Genomic DNA, 22,029 nt, shown 5'->3' on the forward strand with positions numbered 1-22,029 from the left:
ATTCGTGACCTTGAGGTTAACTATGTCATTACATCTAATTATCTCCTTTAATTAGCACAATCACCCTTCATCAAAGTCTTGTGGGGCAGAACCAGCGGAAAACACACTGCCCTGTATGCCAGCAGCTCCTAATTGATAAACTGTGCCAGTCATCAGCGCCGCCTGTGTGTTGATGCCATCCTTTCTGATATTTTTGGCTGAATCTTATCTCATAATAATCTCAACGGACACACACAAACACAAACACACACAGTTTGGTTATTGCGAAGCATGGAATACTGTATTTACTCCTCCTCACAAACATGTGCTTCCCAACAAAACCCAAGACTTGCTTTTTAAAATTATACACAGATACTGTCCAGTAAATTCTGTTTTTCATAGATACATTCTGGATATGTTTGACAAATGAACCTTCTGTAACAATATGGTAGAAACATGAAAACACTTATTTTTTCAAGGTGTAGGGGAGACTAGGGATGGTTGCAACACTTTTTGCATTTCTCTCATTAACTCAGAGACAATATGGACTACACCAACCAAAATTTTAGATATTAAACTTACTTTGTGCTACTTACACATACCATTTAAAGATTATTACGTATGACATATCTTTCACAATGTAAATATAGCTAGATAATGTTGACCCAGAAGTCCTACGTTTGTCTCCTTTATTTACATTAACGTATTATTGTCAGAATTTATGATAACGGTTGTACTTGTGTATTTTATTTTATTTTATTTTATTTTATTTTATTTTATTTATTTATTTTTAATTTTATTCTGTTCTGTTTTGTTTGGGTTTTTTTTATTTTAGTCTTTCTGGTTTTATACCTGTTTGGCTGATTATTTTATCTAGAAATTCTGTTGACCAATAAATGTACTGTTTTCATAAATGTAAAAAAAAACCAAACAAACCCTTGGTTATCGTGTGCCACAGCGGGTATTAGCGGCTAAACTCCGCCCCGGCAGCTCCTCCAGCTGATAGCTTGTGTGTTGAATGTTTGGGATTGTTGTGATGGGAGGCCGCAGCCATCTTGGATCAGCGCCGCTCCACACCGAGCAGCAGCAGAGGACGGACGTTAACGACAGTTAGCTAGCGGCAGCAGCTCGGGCCAGATTAACCACAATCTGCGTCGCTTGTGCGGTGCGACGATGCTTTGTATACATTTTTCTTCGTTAACTGCCGCTTTGAGTGCAAAAAAATGGGTATAAAGTGTGTCAGGCGTTTAACGATATAACTCCGGAGAGGGCGGCGGCGGCGGCGGTGCAGATCCTCGGTATATTTTTTAAATTTCTGGATAGAGGAGTTACTATGAATGGAGGATAAATGTTGCCAAAGGCTGACAGCAGCAGTTTCGTCCTCCTCTCTCTTCTCTTCGTCCTCACGTTAACGGACCCACCACGGACAGGTAAATAAATTCAAGTTGTTTTCCTACATTTACATTCCCGTAGGCTCGGCTGGGAAGTGGGGTAAACAGATTACAGCTGGAAGCTAAGCGGCAGGTCAGCCGGAAAGGCCCGTGGATAAACCGGGGACTCTGTTGGTTTTTTAACCGCTGCTGTGCCTCTGCTGGACGGGGTGGACGCCGCCTTGCTCTCGGTACATTAGCACTAACAACATGAAATAAAAATAAAAGTAAGCAAACCAAATCCTCCGTCGCGTATCGTTTAAGATGTTTACGCTCTACTTAGTTACATTTCGTGAAATAAAAACGCAGTTTGTTTTCTCTTTCATAAGCCGCTTGACACTTATTGATGCAGCTGTTTTGGGAAATTGTAGCGTAAAAAATATCTTCACCCATATTTTAAAATAGATGTTTTACTTGCATAAAAAAGCCGTATAAACAATTGAACCTAGGTGTGTTTATCCTCCACAACATCACTTGGTGTTTGTCCGCTTTGACGTGAGGCTGTAATTTAAAATGCATGTCAGAGATTCATGTTCCTGCGTTACAAAATCTGGCTCTCATTGACTCATCTTTTTCAGTTTAACACATCCGAGTTATGAACCACACAGTACTGTTGTTGTCACTTCCCTAAAAATGCTTTTGTGGTTTGTGTGCAGTATATACTGCAGACACAAGCCAAAACATTATGCTAACATTTTGATTCAGGCTTTACAGTCTCCATCCAAGGAGACTGAAACATTTTGGACTTGATTGTAATTAAAATATGATTAAAATCACTAGTAATGTTCAAGTTGGTTACATGAAAAACATGTGGAGTCTATGAGTTGCTCATACATGTATTGCAAAAAAATGTGTCTTAAAAAATTAAAAAAATATATAAATGCAAAACCTCTAATAAGCAAATGCATAGCGAGTATGTATGTTTAAAGTAATCTAGCCACTTTCAAAACAGCATTGGCACTCTCAAGTCCATTTCAAGTAATCATGTCTGGCACAAAATGTGTGTTAAATGATCCAAATAGGGCAATGATTTCACGTCATGTCTCAGTACTCCCTACTTAAATGCAATCACTTGTATAGTGTTTCCTGGATTCCTTCAAGCATCGAGAGCATAGATGCATCTTGTGGTTTCCTTAAGACCCGATCTTGTGATCCTGACAGTCGCGGGGATTTTAGAAGCTGTTGTTAGTTCAAGTGATGAATAAAGGCAATATTGTTTTGGTTTAAATAAGGGCCCAGATAATGCAGCACACACAAGACTGCATGCCTCTTTAACTGCAATTGTGTTTGGTTCTTGGCCGAATATTAACTAAGGAGGCTCTTTGTGGTTCATTTGCACTCGATTAAGGAGTGTTATGAATTGTAATTATTCATTCTGCAAAGGTGTATTCATTAAGGTGTATTCATTATTCACTCTAATGTTAAAGAGTGGACACAACACCATTTTATTGAGTGAAAAGTCATACATATTTCAGCCTTGTGCTTTAATGCTTTTGAATAGCTTCGGCTTGCACTAACTCCTCATTGTTTGGGGGATAGTATGGCCTTCATGCCAAGCCTCCTACAAAGGGGACTATTTGTTTTATCATATTTTGCACAAGCTGTGCCACAGAGGGTTTGTTTTTGTAGAGCATGCTGGTTCACATCAAGTGCAGGCATCTCAGAGCTTGGTGCCCACACGGCGTGGACATTCATCTTAAGAATAATCCAGTTTGCTGGAAGATAGTTCAAATTTAGAAAACGTTTGAGCAGGTGTGAATATGAAACACTTTTCATGTCATACAGGTAGGGTTGAACCATTTTACAAGTCTCTCAGAATCTGACAGTTACTGCTGCTGATTAGCAGCAAAGCATCATGAAGTGAGATGGCCATTAAATGGCTCTCTGGTCATAGTCTTCAGTTTCGCACAGCCAGTTCTGCATAAATGTCAGTGAGCCAGAACATTACGTCAACATTTTGAACGACGGTCTTAACACTCTCTGCATCCAAGGGAGAATTAAAGATGTTGGATGTGCCTTTAATCCCTTGAAACCTCATACAGGTTTCAGGGGTTCAAGTGACTTAACAAGAAATGCACCCCAAATTAGCAAGAAATTAGTAAAAAAAGAAAATTACCTGAAAATAATGATAAGAAAAAAAAGAAAGAAGTAAAAGGGAGTGCAAAAAAATCTTTTTTTCTCTGTAACATAATTTTAAATATATTATTGAGCGAATTATAAATATAGTGTTCTGTTTTCCTCTTTTTTTTAGAATGTGTAATGACCCCCTAGTCAATTTTCAGACCATTTACTTGTCACCTTCCACCTTGTTTTTTTGGCAGTTTGTGGGACATTTTGTCAAGTTGCTCATTATGTTTTCCTGTTTTTGAAAGAAATCATACAAATTTTCCTCAGGCTTCAGAAGTTTAATTGCATGTGTATTAAGACATCTGAATGCAGCACGAGAAAACTGATGTTGATCCAGGTGTTAAAGGGTTAATTTAAAATATGATTTGAATCCCTTTTAATGCTGCAATAAGTTTCACATGTAAAAAAATAAAAAGTCCATGGGTTGCTCATGCATGTATGTTTTATGCGATGTATACAGATACAGATATGTGACACATTAAAAAAAGAAAAAGGAAATAGATATGATCATATATTCGGGGCAGTGCAGTGGCTCTGTGGTTAGCTCATGCACATGTCTTTTTACTCCCCTGCTACAGAGACATGTATGCCGCGTGATCACAAATATATTGTTCACCTGATCAATGTGGTCATTTGTCCTGTGTATTTCACAACTGTCTACCCAATGCAGTTGCAGAAGTTCAGAAATTAGAGGCTTTACTGTGTGAGTTTTGCTTAGTGACATTTGCAAGATGTCCATGTGCTACTTGTAGCTGCAGGCAACTCGGCCATCAGCTTAAGCAACTAGTTAACTGAACTTTGTTGTCTATGGAGCTTAGTTGCCAGTGTAATATGATTTGTTCAGCAAAAAAAGTTGGCTGAAGTTTAACTTTTGACAAACATCACCCATCAGCAGTCAGCCAGATGCATTTGTTCACCTGATACTTCACTGACAAGACTACAGTTGCAGTTGACAGTTAGCTTACAGCAAGCCACAGGGAAGCCAGAGTGATGTGCTTTTTTTCAAAGACTAGTGAAGAAAAGGTTTGAAAAAGGACTTTTGGAAAACACTCTTGTTATTTATATGATGGTAAGGGAAGTTTTTGCTTTTGGCCAAAAATCAAGCTATGTTAAAAGATTCTACTGTGGTTGACACATTTGTGGGTTTTCTGAAAATCATCTTTGATACAGAGCACGCAATATGTGTTTTTAATACATTCATTATGATTGTCTTTCTGAGGGCAAAAGGTCCATTGAATTCTGGAAATTTGTTTACATCTTCCAATAGTTTTCTAAGGACAACCTTAAGCAAAACCTTAAGCTCAACAGCCAGTAAGTGTTCATTGGGTCAGTGATGTGTTTATATATACAACATGACTGACAGGCCGCAAGCAAATGTGCCAGCAAAACACACTAAATACTCTTAAGAACAATATAAACGCTATATTAGATATGATATGAATGAGTTGATTATGATAAATGATAAATTATACATCTGATTAAGTATACATTTGTGTCTAAACAGAGAAGGAGAAATGTGGGGACACACAAAGACAGACTGGCGTACAGCGTTGCGCACTCACAGTTTTGGTCTCTAGGTTTTGCTGCGAAGTGATTGTTCTTTCACGCTACTCTTTGGTGGATCAGAGAGCTGCGGATATGCAAGCAGCGGCAAAAGGAGAGATCTTTTGCTTAGAAGTGATGAGTTTACTGCTCACAGCAACTTAATACAATACAGTCTGGCTTTTGTTTTATATCTAGTGTCGGACAAATGTAGTGTTGCACATTTATGACCCGCTGTTTGTGCCATTAGCTTGTTTACTAAATAATTTGAGTGTTGCTGTCACACTGGAGCCTGTCCAACTTTAAAACTTTGTTACGAAAATAAAATGAATTGTTGAATATTTGTATTGCACAGCCAGATCCAATTCGACTGGCGGTTACGGCTTTAAAATATTTACTTTTTCATAATAATAATGAATAAAACTGGTAAATAAATATTATTCTATTATTTTGGGAGTACTGTTTTACCGGCTTTGTCCACATCCATCAGTTAGTTACAAGATTAAAGATGAAATATTTACTTTATGCAGAAGTCTGACCTTTCACGTATTTCTGTCTTGAGACTTTTTCACCCTCACACCTGCAACATTTTGCAACATCTTGCTCATGCTGCTGTCCTGTGTTGTCGAGCAGTCAAAAGTGAATGTGGAGGAAATGAAAATGTTGTGGAAAATCTCAAGGGAGGAAACTGGCCGTGTCACAGGGCAGAGATCTGAGGAAGGCTGACAATAAAAGCCAAGAGTCTTGTACCTGATATCCCACCACATAGATAATGGCTGTTGTATGATCTAGGTCAGTAAAGTTCATCCTTTTTTATCCGGGGAACAATAGACATGACCAGTATTAACATTTTCTCGTAATATGGTAAACATCAGTGCTACAGCTCTGTAGTTAATAGGAACTCTGTTTAAGATAGACAGTGTCGCATTAGTACTAAAAAGAAGTATAAGTGTCAAGTTTTTCAGACAACACAAGTAATAATTTACCCAAACTGCTTTTTGTTACGTAGACTACCCAAAACAAATGACTATGATTTCAAAGGAATTTGACTTGGAGTGCTTTTATCTACACAGTGTAAAGAAAATACATTGATTTTAAGTGTGAGGTGTTATAAAGAAAGAAATAAGTGCCCATATACCCACTCACTTCCTCTGTCAGTGAGCCTCAGTGTTGATGTGAATCATCAGCGGCTGGAGATGATGCAGTGCACCGTGTACAAGGCCAGTTCACTGTGCCATTATACTTCGGTGGGAATGAGTTTGGGCAGTCTCATAGTCTTTATTGTATTTTCCTGTTAGTTATGTAAGAGATGCAGAGGCTCAGGGTAGCCAGTGTTCACTCATTTGTAGACGTGACATCCCAAAATCCGAAGCTTGTGAGCAAAATGGCCTGGATAAGAGGTTTTTATCCAGCCTGCTCATGGCCTTCAAAACTGTCATGTATCAGTCATTAATGCATGGGCTCCCTGGCAGATGCATTACTTTATATACATCTTTAAGATAAAACAGTCCTCATGCAGCACCATTCTCTTAAATTTCTGTTATATTTTCTCTTAATTTTCTGAGAAAATGTAAGAGAAACCAACTCTAGATGCACCAGATATTCTTAACCATCCAAATTTGCTCTTACCAGGTGTGCTAAATATGAATCCCACTTGATCATAAGTCACCTATTAGTATAGGTAGGGTTTTCTCTTATTTTGGTAAGAGTGCTCTTGACCAGTCATTCAATTTTCTCTTGCCCAAAATTTATGAATCCCAAAAGTAAATGGGTACTGGCAAAATGAGAACAAATTGTGGATACGAGCAAAATTAAGAGAACATTTATTCATATGTGTGCATGAATGTCAGACATGCACTGCCTTGCTTTTGGTCATGTTGTGGTTTACCATGAGCCATCAACTTCATCTAACTTGTCTCCAAACAAAAAACAAACCATTTGCCTCCTCATTAAATATGTGCACTAAAACTTCTCTAATCTACTGAACAGGGAGGCAAAGATAAGCTTTCAGGCAGCTTTGAACCACAGAACCACAAATTCAGATACTTAATCCTAATCACCAGGAAGTTCAGATAATGACAAGAGAAGTGCACTTCAGCTTGAAGCTGTCAAAGATAGAGACCTTTTTTTTTTAACCTGGAGATGCTCAAGCTGTGCCTTCAGCATATATCTGATAACCTTAAAAAGACTATGGGTAGCTGAATAAATTCTACCCCCTTGAATTTTCCAGCCGCAGTTTTCGGAAAAGCACGAAAAGAAAGACTACTGATCTATGCAGGCAGCAAGTCTTTATTCAAACTGCAGGCACCAGAAAGCACAAACCAGGCTTTTATTTTCTAGTCGAAAGCGCATACCGATACAGCTTAAGATTGGGCTACTTTTTAGATAAACAATCCCCTGCTGGATTTTGGTTTTGTTTGCTTGCTTGCCTCCCAGCAGGCTAACATAGCAAAGCAACAAGTCTTATTACAATATGTATTGTTGGGGAAAAAATATGTTAATTTCAAAAGGTCCTTGGCCGTCAGAGGATTTGTTACATCAACATTCAGCCATGTACCGGCAAGGGAAATGCTCACATCTCCCTATGGTCAAGGTTTTCAAAAATCGTCATAAAATAGTTTGTATATGTAGAAAGCTTATTATGATAGATATACTATATTTTCACACAATTATAAAATCCTGCAAGACACTTGAAAGATGATTGACTTATCATCTTTGAAAGCATTTTTACTCAGCGTGTTATTCTGTATATGCATTAATTATTAACATTACATTTGGGAAACATGGTCTCTGATGTTATCCATCAATTTGACACATATTCAAGTTCGATGGGATCGATGAAAGTGCATCCAGGCCCGGGAGACTGAGACAAGTCTATAATGCGTCTCAATCCACTTAGCATTAATTAGACAAGATGACGTCTGCTTTGTTGCACACCTTTCAGGCAGAGAGAAGGCCGTCTGTACTAAGGTCAGCCTTAAAGGATAGGTTGACTTTTTTTCAACCCAGATCTTATTTGATTGTTTTTCCTAATCATTTATCGTTGAGATCAGCACAGCTGCATGCAGTGTAAGCTTTTTAAAGGTCCTGAATGTGACAGTCAGAGCATTAATATAGCAGCAAAACACTATTTGCTATGTAAAAACTAGTGGAGCAATGGTGTCCTGACCAGAGAATAAAGTCATTCTGTGTGTGTGTGTGTGTGTGTGTGTGTGTGTGTGTGTGTGTGTGTTTGTGTGTGTGTGTGTGTGTGTGTGTGTGTGTGTGTGTGTGTGTGTTGTAAGCTTGTTAATGCATGTGTGTGTCCCAGTGGCTAGCTCATCGCCTGCACTTTGCACGGTGCTTATACAATGTTTATTGTGGATATTGGGATGTCATTTTCCAAAAGGTGTAGCACCTGTTCTTTGGTTCTCCCTCGGTAACAGTGTTGGCTTTTTTAGCACTATTGCCATTGTTTAGTGTAGACCTGTACCAGACTTGGATTGGATCAGATTTGGCTGCCTTATACGAATATTTTATTCAGGTTATTCAGTTTTTTTTCCATATCAAGTTTTAAAGTTTGAACTGGCCCCCGGGTGGCATTTACGTAATATAGTAAACAAGATAAAGGCGGTAACAACATATTTTGCCAACACTTGATTTCAAGCAAAAGCCAGAGACTGGGTCATATTAAGTTGCTGTGAGCTGAAGGTCTCTCCTCTCTGTAACTCTCTGTCACTGCCTGTGTGTTTGCAGCTCCGTGTATCAAAGAGTAGCGTGAAAGTCGAGTGCTCACTCTGCGGTAAAATCTGGGGACAAAAACATCCCTAGAAGTGCACTGCACAGCACATTGACTTGCAAAAGAAAAAGAACACAAACAAGAAAAGAACACAAACAACCAAACAAACCCCCCAAAAAAATGCTCAATTTGAAGTAATCTCAGTCGACTGAGGTGTCTAAAAAGTCAATATTTACTTGCCACTGCACAAATTGTTGTATTTATTAGCAGTTATCATAACAACTAAAAAAACTAAAGTTTGATAGCAAAGACTAAAGTCTTTGCTATCAAACTTGTGGCACACTGCACAAAAAATAGTTATCATAGTGTCACCAGCATCCTCTAACGCCACCCAGCTAAACACCTGTTTCCAGGATAATTGAAATGCTCACTTGTCCTTTTTTTTTGAGCCACCTCCATTTTCCGGCTAGTGCTTCAGTAATGCATGTGCAACTCTGATCTCTGACGAGAAGCAGGCGAGATGGCTCATTCATCAGGGATCTTTTTTCTTTCTTTCTTTTTTTTTTTTTTTTTTACCACTTACCCAATAAGGCAAATTAATTGCTAGATTTATTAGCCCAACGTGGTATTTTACCCCAGGCAGTCAGGCAGTCCTTATTGTTTAGTCCTGAAGCCCCTCCAATGGTTAAAACATAGTCCAGTGGGAAAAATGACTTAGGCCTTAAACTACCAACATATATGAATGTCTTTGATAAACTGGAAGCTCACAACATAACTATACTGGTATGTTATGCAAGAGCAAACGGGGTTACAGCAGTACTTTTTTTCTGTTAACCTGGTTCTTCATGGCTAAATCTGGGCCATGTAGTAAGCAGGATGTTGTGCAGAATGGAGTCAATACGACCTTGTAAGGTAAAGTTTGTGACCTTTGTTACAGTAGAACATAACAAGGTTATATCTGGTGTAATGTGAGATTCCTGTTTTTGAAAACATGATTTATCATGTTTTTATCATTAAGCTGCAAGGTATTTTCTAAGAAAGCTTGTGGTGAGGCTGCTTCTCTGATTGTTAATATTTGAAAAACTTTTAATTACATCTGGTTTGTAAAAGTCAATCAATCCTTTGCCATTTGAATTTTGCAGTATATGTCAAAGCCAGTGGCACACGTTTGTTTTTTTTACTCCGGCGAATCATTAATATGTGCAGCAGTCAGAACTCTAATGCAAATAAAGGTCATTTTTTATCCCTGTATTAAAGCCCAGTGTAGGTTGCTGCTCTGAGGGATGATCAAAGCTGAAAGTCTGGTTTGTGTGTGTTTATGTCACCTGGGTCAGTTGGTTGATGCACAGATGAAACAATAGTCACTTGAAATAGCTCTGAGCTTTTTTTCAAAGTAAAAATAGTGTTGCCATATTTGTCAGGTGAGTGGGTGGTCCAGCTCTGTTGGAGGTTCACATAACCACCTGTATCCAAGCACAGATGGTGTAATGTACCCTCCACTGGGCAAGCAGCTGGGGGAATCACTGAGCACTGACACATGCCAGAGCATTGTTGACAGTATAAATAATAGATATCCTTAAAGAATTCATAATGAGCAGCACAAACATGATGAATATTGTCCCCTAAAAGCCAATACACTGACATACAGGATAGTCACTCTATTGTTTCTATTTGTTTCAGGTCCGCGGCTAGCTCTGGCAAGATTATTGTCAGGTAAGCACGCAGTGTATCTTTTAGTGTAGTGGCTGTCTGACATTTTTGTTAGACTGTGTCAGCAGATCCTTCAGTTTGAACCATTACTAAGCCTTAGATATTTATCAACATACAACATGTATGCTGTCCGATATGCACAAAATGACAAGTTCAATTTTTAACAGAGCATAATGCAGAAAAAGGGGCTTAGACTAATTTAGAATTATGAAATTCACTAAAAATACCCATTTTAGTGTGCTGATGTCATTTTTGACAATTAAGTTTACTGTTAAACTGTAAAGTAAGTATTTGATACCACATCTGAGGGAAAATTGCATTGCGTAATTGCATTTTTTTTATATATATATATATATATATGCGCTGAAGTGTTTTTTTGTATTTCATATTACTAAAATCTGCGCAATCTAAAATCGTAAAGGTTATGTAAGTTAGTAAACATAATAAAATATTAAAATTGCGTCATAAATTAAAAAAAAAACATCTCTATCAACTGGCTTTTCTGCTCTTATGGCACCATTGCATGTTTTCACCATCTTTTGGACTGCTTGTAACATAATGTAATGACGTCATCGAAGGTGGACAACATTTTAGTGCAAAAGGCTTTCTGCTCTAAAAAAATAAAGTTCTACTTATTGTAGCTTTTATTATAGATCATTTTAAATCAAGACTGTGAAAGCAACAACTTCCCGTGGCGGCTGTGGATTTTCTATGCGAGCATCCTTTTTTAACTTCTACCAATGATCTTTTATGCCCTCCTCCTCTGCTGTCTCAGTATATTGAATCAGTGAGACGTGGGCTAACATGCTGACAGGAAGTGTGTTTACATTCTGCTGATTAAGTTTGTCCCACTGGTGCAGTGCTAGTCTTATTTGAATGTGTTTCAGTAGCTATCAAGAGGAACATTGAAAATCAGTTTATGTATTCCATACCCCCAAATTTTCACCCCTTCACCATCTATGATCTCTTATTTTATCAACAGCCATTAAAAGCTCACGTGGCATCATTCAGTCCTCTGCTGGACTTGAAATGTTTTTTTTCTCTTGTTTGAAAAAAAAGGCTCAGTCACGTGCAGGTTTGACCACACGAACTCTCTTGTTGTATTTCAGAGCAGCGCTGCAGCCCTGGGCAGTTTGCCTGCCGCAGTGGGAAGATGCAGTGTATCCCAATGTCCTGGCAGTGTGACGGCTGGACAGCATGTGAGGACAAGAGTGACGAGATGGACTGTCCCCGTGAGTATAGCTCACTTAAGCCCTTTTACACCCACTCTGTTATCTAACACCCATAACATGATTGATTTTTGGAAAGAATAGCAACACCCTGTACCTTTTCACACTTGGACGGTTCGGATCACAGCTGGTCGGCTCTAAATACAGGTGTGAATGCACCCAGAATTCTTTAAGGACACACTGGGAGCTAATCAAGCGACAGCCAGAGGTGTTCAGTGAAGCATGTAGACCACATATGAGCAGGAAGAGCCTGTAGTGTGAGTGCAAAAGCATCCCTGACTGAACTGAAGGACTCAGTCACATTTTTAGTGTTTCAAATCTCAAACACAGTGGGGCTGTCCCAAATACCCTTTTCTTGTGTCTGGCGCTTTGGCATTGATCAACAGCAAATATTCTGTCTGTCTCCTGGTGGTGCTCTCACTGACACCAAAATGGTTTGACTCAGTCAATGAAACCATTAGTAACAGAAAAATTATCATTCCAGTCACTGTGTGTGTGACAGATGCAGCAGCAGTATTGTGATAAACAGAGAGAGGGAGAGAGGGGCTGAGGTGATCAATATGCTGTGCACAGCTGTACAATGAAATCAGTCAAAGTTGTGGTGATTTATCAAAATACCAAGGCCATGCAGAAGTCATGGGGATTACCTGATTTTACCCGAATTATTGTGATTGCAACATCACAAATTCCTGGAGTGACTGCACAAGGCATTCCAAACTCCAGAGTTGTTGGGTTTGTTGACCTTTCTATACAGTTTTTTAAGACATTACACAGCTTGTGAGATTTTTTTATTATCATGGGCAAATTATTCTAGATCTACAAACTGCTCACAATAACCTGACAAAGTCCTGTGAAACAGAAACAGAGCATACTAATCTAATTTAAGGTGTATTTGTTTATTTTCTCGCAAACATTGAAATGACATTCACCCTCTGTAATAAATAAATGAAAAACAAAAAAAGGAATGCCCAAATCCTTAAATTGAAAAATGAATGCCTCCCCAATATACTAATATCTAATTGGCTGAATATTTGGGTCCAGCCCTAAAACACAGTCTGATTCAGCTGATTTACCAAACAGCTCAGACATAGTTTAAGTCTGCAGGTGCAAAAAAAAGTCACCAAAGGAATCAAAATTCAGGACCTGCATCTCTGGACTGACAATGTCAGATGGCAGCGGGAGGCAGAGTTAAACACTGAGTGGCTGCACATGTGTCTCTGTTTTTATTTACTGCTCGCTGATCTCTTCAACACTGCTTAGATGTTGCTAATCCTTTGACAGAAATCCTATTGTTTTCCCTTCTTAAATCCAGAGAGACCCTATCCCCAGATTTCTGACCGCATAATAGGAATTATTGAAAGGATTGAGTTCAGCATGTGACCTCCATACAGCAGCAGTTGTGCATGCTTTAGAGTGAACGCTGTAGGCTGGCCAACAACACTGTATAGTCATTAAGTTTTTAGCACTGGACTCAGTCAAACGGCATTTGTAGAACAGCCAATAACAGCATGAATTATTTGTCAGAAAATTACCATTTGTGCTATTTTGTGGTTATTTGCCCATCACAGGGACTTACCATGAATGAATACACAGAACGTCAGAAGCAGATCTGCTGGTTATGATTAATCAAAAAAGCTGAACATCATGCATTTACCCTTCCCCTATGTGCTGAGTCGCTGTGGTTTAACAGAAGAAGGCAAGAAAAACCCAAACAATGCTCACACATGCCTCAGTGGGGGCTTATTGTCTGCTAAATCAACAACACGCATGGAAATCAATGTTCTTGTTTGGGATTAGCTCTTTGTTGAATAATACCGTGAGGTGGAGCAATCTCTCAAGCTAAATCCAGCTAGACAAAATACCAGCGGAAACTGTGCAACCTTATAACTTCAATGCAGGAATAGGTGTTGGCAGCAGTTGTAGACTGTACAGGAGTTAGCCAGTCTGCAAACAGAAGACAAGTTGCATTAAAAGTATTGTCAAAAGATGGAGAAATAAAAATAGGAATAGCTACAATAAATTTAAACATACATTTTTTACAAAAAAACGGTTTCAAGTTTCAAAAGTTATAAGATGGCATTTAACCCAAATGAAAAACATTGTGTTTTCATTCCTTTAATGGTCAGGTAACCGATGATAATAATAATTCTGTAACACCATGATACTGTGAAACTGCAATATTTTCTGAGATGGTTATTGTACTGTGAAAATCTCATTCTGTTGCAACTTGTCTTGGATGCTTTCTGCTTACGGTCTGGCAGCGGTTCATTACCTTTTTATAAAGCCCTAACCTCACCTGAGCATGGTGGGGGTATACGCTTTTAAACCTCCTGAGCACAGAAAGTATGAGGAAAATAAGAAAATACAGGGAAAAAATCATACTGCCCTTTTTTAGGTTATGAATGATGATCGAAAGGGGTTACTTCTGTATGAGTCTGTTGGTTTTTAGGAAAATCCTAGATTCTCAACATAGATTCTCAACATTTCAACAGTTTTTCACTTCAGTTTATGTGTTAATTTTAGGGAACCGAGTTGCTCTTTTTTTCACAGTAATTCAAAACAGAAGATCCTCCTGCTGCGACATACGATACTGTTGTTTTTATACCCTGTAATTTCTGCTTTTTGCACTGTTCTGTCAACCGTTATAATTTCACAGAATCAAGGGAATACTGAGTTTATTTTAGCTAATTAGCCTGCAGTGTTATATGAAAAATGACATGTAAACGATGACTAGAAAGTCAGATTTCAGCACAAGTAATAAGATCAGTGTGTTTCTGTTCCCTTTTTTTATTTCACTGAAAAAATGTCCCAATGTCAGTTTATGTTTCCTCTTTTATGGGCAACTGTTCTTCCTGTTGCTCTCTGAGTATTTGATGTTGTAAACTAAGAGAAAATAGGGAAGTCACTATTGTTTGTCTATTCTAGTAAAACATTTTCTTGGATAGAACAGAGAACTAGATCCTGTATTTCATGTCAATCAAGTCTCACTCCCCTTTGAAAAAAGACGTTGTTTTTGCTGTTTGTAGACAATGGTCAGATTTTAGATTTGAATCACTGTAAACGCCTCTAGTGATACTTAACAAGAGGTTAAAATCTGCACTGCTTTAATAATAACAATGGAACACTTCGGTTCTGCTTTTATCTTCCGCAAATCTGTATCAACATCCTTGATATTTTTTAGGCATAAATGGTTGTTGAGACATGTTTCTAAATTCCTGTCATAAGTCATAACCTCAACACAGGAGGTCATGTTGATCTGCAGCACATAAAGTGAATAATTAGTGAGACAAAGAGCACTGGACCTGGAGGAAAGCCAGTATTAGTCCACACAGTAAAGGCTGCGTGATTAAGGCCAAAATGATACTCATGGTAATTTTGATCAGTGTTGAGATTACAACTATTTATCATGATTATTTATTTTTTTAGGGACAAAAGGTTTTTATTTTACTGTTACAACAGAGCACTGCTTTCGCTTACATGTTGTGCTACATTCCTGCTGATGTACTAGCATCAAAATAAGACTTAAACTCGTCTTCGTCTTCACCTGAATTTGGTGCATCTTCTATAAATACGCATCCACCTCTGTATATGTACTGTGACCTTGAATCGGTCTCATTTTTGTGAACGCTGAAGATGGCCTTGAGGGAGTTTCCTCAAATTCAACACAAACATCCACTTGGACTCAAGAATGACAAGGATGGGGATTAATGGTGACAATACGATATAATAGTGATGTCATTCTGCAAGGCCTTCACGCATTCATCTTACTGCAGATTGCATTTTTTTTAAACATGGGTTTAACAAGTTGTGTTAGTTTGCGTGCAGACACAAGTCTGATGCACTTTTGTGCATATGATTTGTTCCCTCATGTCCAAAGAACGGATGATTTTTGTTTTGTAGTTTTTCACAGGCTGCAGCTGCAGGGTGCACGTGTAGTGACATGACTGCTCTTCAGAAGTAGAGGCTGATTGTTAGTTTAGGAAGCTGTGGGTCAGTCTGTGGATATTTATGAATATATAAACTTTTTAGCTTAATGATTATTATTATGGTATTATTTATTATTATTTTACAAGTAACACAAACATGATTTAGAACGTGGAGTGGACAGGCAGAGCTGGTGCAGAAGCAAGCAGCGCTGATCTATTAATCTATAAGGCTATCAGATTAATGAAAGGCCTGGTTTGTTACATCACAGGTTTTCAACAGGCTGCACAACATAAACCAATATGTGCACTGAAAAAAATATACAGAGTTCATGTAAGGAAAAAAAAGTGTCCACGGATGTTAAACTTAAGTCATTTTTTTTGTAGCTATCAAGGAGGAAAGATTTCGTTTTGGGAATGGATATGACCAGGTCGAAGATGTCATCGGTGTGGCTCAACCCGTGCGCTTCAACAGTAAGCATCTCACTTCACTCCCTCCACTTAATTGAAGTTGATGATATAATTGTTGAATTTGCATTATTTGTATGCAGCTTTTATCAAACATTTTTCATCCACAGAGAAATGTCCCAGCGGGTGGCACCACTATGAGAAGACGGCAAGCTGTTACAAAGTGTACCTGAGGAACGAGAACTACTGGCAGGCCGTGGACACTTGTCAGAAAGTCAACGGCTCATTGGCCACTTTTGTCACCAACGAGGAGCTGCAGTTCATCCTGAAGATCGAGGTGGATTTTGATGACAAAGTCTGTGAGCGCAGAGACCAGTGCAAGTGAGTTTTTACTTTACTTTGCTTTTTTTTTTTTTTTTTTAAAAAGTCACGTCTGTCTTTACTTGCAGCTTCATGGAAGAACTTCTTTAAATGTAAATTGTTACTGTTTAATCAACATTTCATGAATCTTTCTAGTAATTTACAAGTTACAGTTAAACTAGTATTGACATTAAAAACAAGCAACAGGACAAATATAACATTATAAATTCTTCAATCAATCATAACACGGTACACAACAAAATACAAAATATCACTGTCAGTGTGGACTGGTTCCTAATTCAGAGAAAGAGAGAGACATTATCTCCATTTCTTTTATTGCTTTCATAATTGATTTTCTTTTGCCATTGGCCTCTTTGATCCCTGCTTGCTAATAGCAGAGGTTGCATTTTTTAGAGATGGTTAAGGACTGTTTGCCGATTATAGAGCAAAGGAGTTTCACACAGATGCATCTCGCGATTCATAATCAAGTACCATGCAAGTAATTTCTATCAGCTGTAATTAGATGATTTCCTTTTGTTTAACACAGTTCATCCAATATGTTTTAGGTACTCTATGAAATCTGTGCAAACTGCTTTGGAAAAGAGTGTGAAAAATGCGTGAAAAAAGCATTAACACATTTGTAAGAGAAGACTTCTGTTGTGCAAAGAAGGTGATGATGAAGATCCCACGTTCAGTTTTAAGTGTGTCTGAGCTTAGTAACTTAAGTTCCTGTGTAGTTTCTGTTTGAAGTCAAACACTTTTCAGATATCTTCCCCCCCCGTGCATAACTCTGTCCATTCTCTGCACCCTTGTCTTTGTTTGCATTTTTTAGGCCTTCATTTGTACAGAAAATAGCCAGCTGAACAGGCGTGCTGTCATTCATTTGTATAAAAGGGAGCTCTACAAACTCTTCTGTCTCTCAAGATTAAAACCTTTGATTTGCATTTCTACTTGTTATAATGTTTGCTTTGGCTTTGTGAATCTTTTCCTTTTGACTTTATGAAATAAGTATAAATACGGTCAATTGTATCTGTCTGTGTGTGTGTGTGTGTGAGAGAGAGCAGAGGAGGACAAGTGATGGTGCTTTGTCATTAGTTGCAGGCCATCTAGTGGCCAAAAGTGGAAGTTTAAATTGCTTGATGAAGTGCTGAAATGCACCATTTGACACAGTCATTTTAAACACCGTAGACATTTACTTTTTTTTTTTGTTTTTCAGGTTTTGGGTGGGTTACCAGTATGTGATCACCAATCAGAACCACTCCCTGGAGGGCCGCTGGGAGGTCGCATACAAAGGTATGTGACCTCATATGTTATAGAGTCAACGATTTTTCTATAACTTGTCTCAGTGCTTAAATTGTTATGTTTTTTTTTTGTTTTCCTCAACAGGATCAATGCAGGTGTTTCTGCCACCTGAGGGTCTGACTAACTTTGGGGAGGCGTCTCCCACCCAGGACAATGTCTTCTGTGCCCAGCTGCAGCGCTTTCAGATCAAAAGTATGAACGAGCGAGGTCTGCACAGCTGGCATGCTGAGAACTGCTACAAGAAGTTTCCATTTCTCTGCAAGAGGAGTAAGCGCTCATCTTTTTCCTTTTGCATCAGAAACATTATGTTACTTGTTTTTTTCCAGTCTCATAATGTTCATGTTGGACTATGTCTTGAGGTTATATTTTTCCACCAGGGCAAACGTGTGTAGACATAAAAGACAACGTTGTAAACGAGGGCTACTACTTCACGCCTAAAGGAGACGACCCATGTCTGAGCTGCACGTGTCATGACGGCGAGCCTGAGATGTGCGTGGCTGCGTTGTGTGAGCGCCCACAGGGCTGCCAGCACTTCCGCAAGGATCCTAAAGAGTGCTGCAAGTTCACCTGCCTGGACCCAGGTACTAACACTAGCAGAGTATTTGTGTTAGCTACTGCATAGAAACTTTAAGTGCTCAGTCTCTGAGGTTACCACAAGGTTGAGCACACAAGTATTTGATTTATTGCAACTTGTGGCAATCCATTTGCTGACTCTTTCAGCCACAGGATATTTTTACACTGTGTGCAAGACATATTTAAAAAAAAATAAAAAAGAGGTGTCATGTTGTCATGGGTGGGGTTCACATAGTTTTATCTTCCTACATGAAAAACGCAGAATTACTTTCAGAGCTTGGAAAGAGAAATTTGTGCTTTGCGCTCTCATACTTTGGTGCACAAATGAGCTCACAGTGTGTAAAACTTTTATTTTGTCGTTATTCTTTTTTTTTTCCTCAGATGGAAACAGCCTATTTGACTCGATGGCCAGCGGGATGAGACTGATCGTCAGCTGCATCTCGTCCTTCCTCATCCTCTCCCTGCTGCTATTCATGGTGCACAGACTTCGTCAGCGGAGACGTGAACGCATCGAAACTCTGATTGGAGGAAACTGTGAGCATTAAGTCTGCTGGACACACACAAACACTCACCTCTTTCTTAACTATCATTTAGTTGTGTAATTAAAGGCTTTGTCATCATAATTACTCTCAATTAAATTAGATGCAGCATCAGTTTTTATTTTAGATTAATTTTCAGTGCAATGATATGGAGAGCTTCAGTTCAAAATTGGTGTTTCTCAAAAACGTTTTTAAAAAAAGACTGGCTGTTGTTAATTTCTTAATGCCAGGGTCTAAATTAAACCAGACTCCTTGTAAACAGGGTTCCCACTGTCATGGAAAAGTCATGGAATTTCCAAATCACATTTTCCAGCCCTGGAAGAGTCATGAAACTATGACAAATCATTCAAAGGTTTGGAAAAATCATGGAGGTTTTTTTTTTGCATTTCTGTCTGTTTTCATTTGCTCAGTGCACCACTTTAACCTTGGAAGACGAGTCCCAGGCTTTGACTACGGCCCAGATGCATTTGGCACCGGCCTCACTCCCCTGCATCTATCTGATGACGGAGAGGGAGGCGCGTTCCATTTCCAAGAGCCTCCTCCGCCGTACGCAGCCTACAAATACCCCGACATCCAGCACCCTGACGACCCCCCGCCTCCGTATGAAGCCTCCATCAACCCAGACAGCCTCCTCTACGTGGACCTCGGTAGGCGGCGATTATTCATGCATCTTATCATGTACAGTGTGTTCACCTCTCGCCTTCATTTCCTTTCTGTGTCATTACCCGCAGGACACAACGGGGTTTCCATGGTGCCGAGCCAGATGAACGCCATGGGAGACGTTCTCCAATCTGATATCCCCAACGCCCCTGCTCCTGTGCCAGATTCGGCACCGTCCACTCAGGAGAGGGAGGACTCCATAGATAGCAGCACCCTCCTGGTGGGGCCCGACACCCCGACAGATGGCCACGCCCCCGCTCCCATGCCCACAGACTGCGCCTCCACCCTCAGCACCGTAGTATAATAGGACTGTGGACGCACAGACAGCAGGGAGCTGCATCCGGACATTACCTGCTGGTTGAGGAAGGTCATGAGCGCGTTCTGCACCGGGAGAGGACGCAGCAGACTGTGGCATCGTCGTTTATCAAAGCGCTGACTGCAGGGAGTTCAAGTTTGTACAGACACACCAGAGGCTTCTTTAAAGTGCGAGGGTGCCCTCTTTCTGAAGACTCCTCTGCAGTCGGCTTTCTGAGTGTTGTTTTTTTTTTTTAAACACTGGCATCTGAGGGAGCAGAGCAGACTGTTTCTGTACAGAGAGAAAAAAAAAACACTACATTGAGGCTGAGAGGGCTGCTTTTACGTTTAGCATCGACTGAGCAAAGTTTTTGAAATATCCCAGAGTTGGCCTCGAGGAGCCCTGATGTAAATACCCCTTCAGGTCCGTGCCGGTCAGATTTGTCACACCTGTGTGTCTCAGTCCAGGTTAAGAAAGACAGACGGACAGTAAAGCCAGCTATTGTTCCCTGTGCGTTTTTGTTTGCATCTTATTGTTGTTCAAACGGACGTGTCTGTGTTGATCTTTCAGGCTACAATAATGTCCTCATTGGCCCCGTCTGTCGCGGCATGTCCCAGATCTCGATTTCTACTCGCTCATCAGAATCTCACTTTCTTATTAGTCTGATACATGAAGCTGTCTTCCAGGTTTATAGCGCATATTTGCAGCAAAAGTTTTCTAACTAAGAGGTTTAACCTTGCAAGAAAGTAGTAGTTTCCTGCTATAGGGTGTTTTTAATAGGTAATGCTGACACAAGGCATTATGTATCAAGGAATGTTGTGGTACTGAAAATTATCTGAGTTTGTTATTGTGTTATTTTGATGATAATTTATGACTGCAGGCTGTAATCTTGATTGTTTTATTGTGGGATCAGCAAGAGGAAGCAGCGAAGCTTTTCAAGTGTGAAGATTAGGGAAGATATCCCATTATTAAATTTGAGAGTCAATTTATTTCAGATAAACTGTTCCAATCATGAAGTGATATAATCATGCAGACAGTATCCATTGTTGTTACTTTATTTTCTTCGCTGCATAGTTCTGTATTTGCTAACTAAACCATGTTTAGTGATTCAAAGATCAATGTTTTGCACGCTCATCCCTAGATTAAATCAGGGTTTTTTTGTTTTTTTGGGGGGGTTGTCACATTTGGAGGTCGTTTTCAGCTGCTGGTTGTAGCTGTGAGTCTCTTTCTGTTTGGTGTTGATGGGTCTGTTACCGTCCTTGTTTCTCAATGGGATCGAAGTTTAAAAAAAAAAAATGTAATAAAGAAAATTGTAAATTCGTATATCTGGAACTTGTTAGAACCCTTTTGTGGTGACAATCGCTCGATTCACTCAAGGATGAATTTTTCCAAAACCCGAGTTGACCCACAACCAGCATTCAAACCGCTTTCAAGCTGCCTCAAGAAAACCAGCTGTAAATGTGTGTCTGAATGCACGTCTCATGTTTGAATGTACTGTCTGTATAAAACTTTTTTTTTTTTTTTTTTGTGCTGATATTTTCCCCATTTTTCTTTCATTTTTCTTTTGGCATTGACAATCCACAGCGGATTACCCAACAAACAAAATCTCATAAGTTGTGAAAAAGAATTAGTGTCTGCATGTGTGTGTGTATAAAGAAGATGGTGTTCTGGTTTGGATTTTTTTTTTTCTTCATCAAATTTTTATTTTTCAACCTGCTTTTTGGAGCTGCGGTGCATGTTTTTATCTTTTGGCATGCTGAGAGATTTTTCTTTTGATGGAAACGTTTTTAGTCTGTCCTGTACAGTAGATACGAAGACTCCTGCGTATAATTTAACATCTCCGTGTGCGTCAAAAACCTGCCCATGACCCCAACAACCACATTTACACTGTAGTTTCTGTGCTAGACTATGGTGGTGTGAGAACTAATTTTATTGGATTTGAAATGTTTTATGTATAATAACAACAAATGCTACATTTCATTGTCTTTTATTTCTAGCCTTTAAATTTAAAACAATGCTTCATTTACAGGGGGGGCTTGTGTTTTTCTGAGGTAGATGTACATCTAATCAAATGCCAAATAAACTGCACCATGAAGGACGACTCATGCGTCAGTGGGTATGAACACAGCATCGTATTGAAGTTTATGTTGAAGCTCATCAGTCACGACATTTAGCGGCTCTGAGTCCTGCAGGAAACTCCTACGTCTGCAGTGACCAAATGTCAGAAAGGATTA

At 39.2% G+C, this 22,029-nt stretch overlaps 1 protein-coding gene across 3 annotated transcripts; it reads left to right on the forward strand.

The window, feature by feature from the left end:
• Positions 1-986: 986 nt before the first annotated feature.
• dgcr2 (DiGeorge syndrome critical region gene 2) lies at positions 987-21,896 on the forward strand. Of its 3 annotated transcripts, none has more exons than XM_042509788.2 (11): positions 987-1,409; positions 10,477-10,509; positions 11,616-11,738; positions 16,046-16,132; positions 16,237-16,447; positions 17,643-17,719; positions 17,813-17,995; positions 18,088-18,309; positions 18,683-18,835; positions 19,251-19,487; positions 19,572-21,896. In XM_042509788.2, the coding sequence occupies exons 1-11, from the start codon at positions 1,328-1,330 to the stop codon at positions 19,802-19,804; spliced, it is 1,641 nt and encodes a 546-aa protein (XP_042365722.1). In that variant the 5' UTR covers positions 987-1,327; the 3' UTR covers positions 19,805-21,896. The 3 variants fall into 3 exon arrangements, with proteins under 3 accessions (XP_042365722.1, XP_042365725.1, XP_042365724.1); XM_042509790.2 differs by having other exon boundaries at positions 991-1,409; positions 18,106-18,309; XM_042509791.2 differs by lacking the exon at positions 10,477-10,509 and having other exon boundaries at positions 988-1,409.
• Positions 21,897-22,029: the final 133 nt, after the last annotated feature.

Source organism: Plectropomus leopardus, chromosome 20 (assembly GCF_026936395.1).
Source record: "Plectropomus leopardus strain MGB_pleo_1.0 chromosome 20, ASM2693639v1, whole genome shotgun sequence".
Lineage (NCBI taxonomy): Eukaryota > Metazoa > Chordata > Actinopteri > Perciformes > Serranidae > Plectropomus > Plectropomus leopardus.

Coding starts and splice junctions, on each gene's coding strand:
- dgcr2 (XM_042509788.2), top strand. CDS start 1,328: ATGTTGCCAAAGGCTGACAGCAGCAGTTTCGTCCTCCTCTCTCTTCTC. Junction 17,996..18,087: donor TCCATTTCTCTGCAAGAGGA/GTAAGCGCTCAT, acceptor CTATGTCTTGAG/GTTATATTTTTCCACCAGGG. Junction 18,310..18,682: donor GTTCACCTGCCTGGACCCAG/GTACTAACACTA, acceptor TTTTTTCCTCAG/ATGGAAACAGCCTATTTGAC.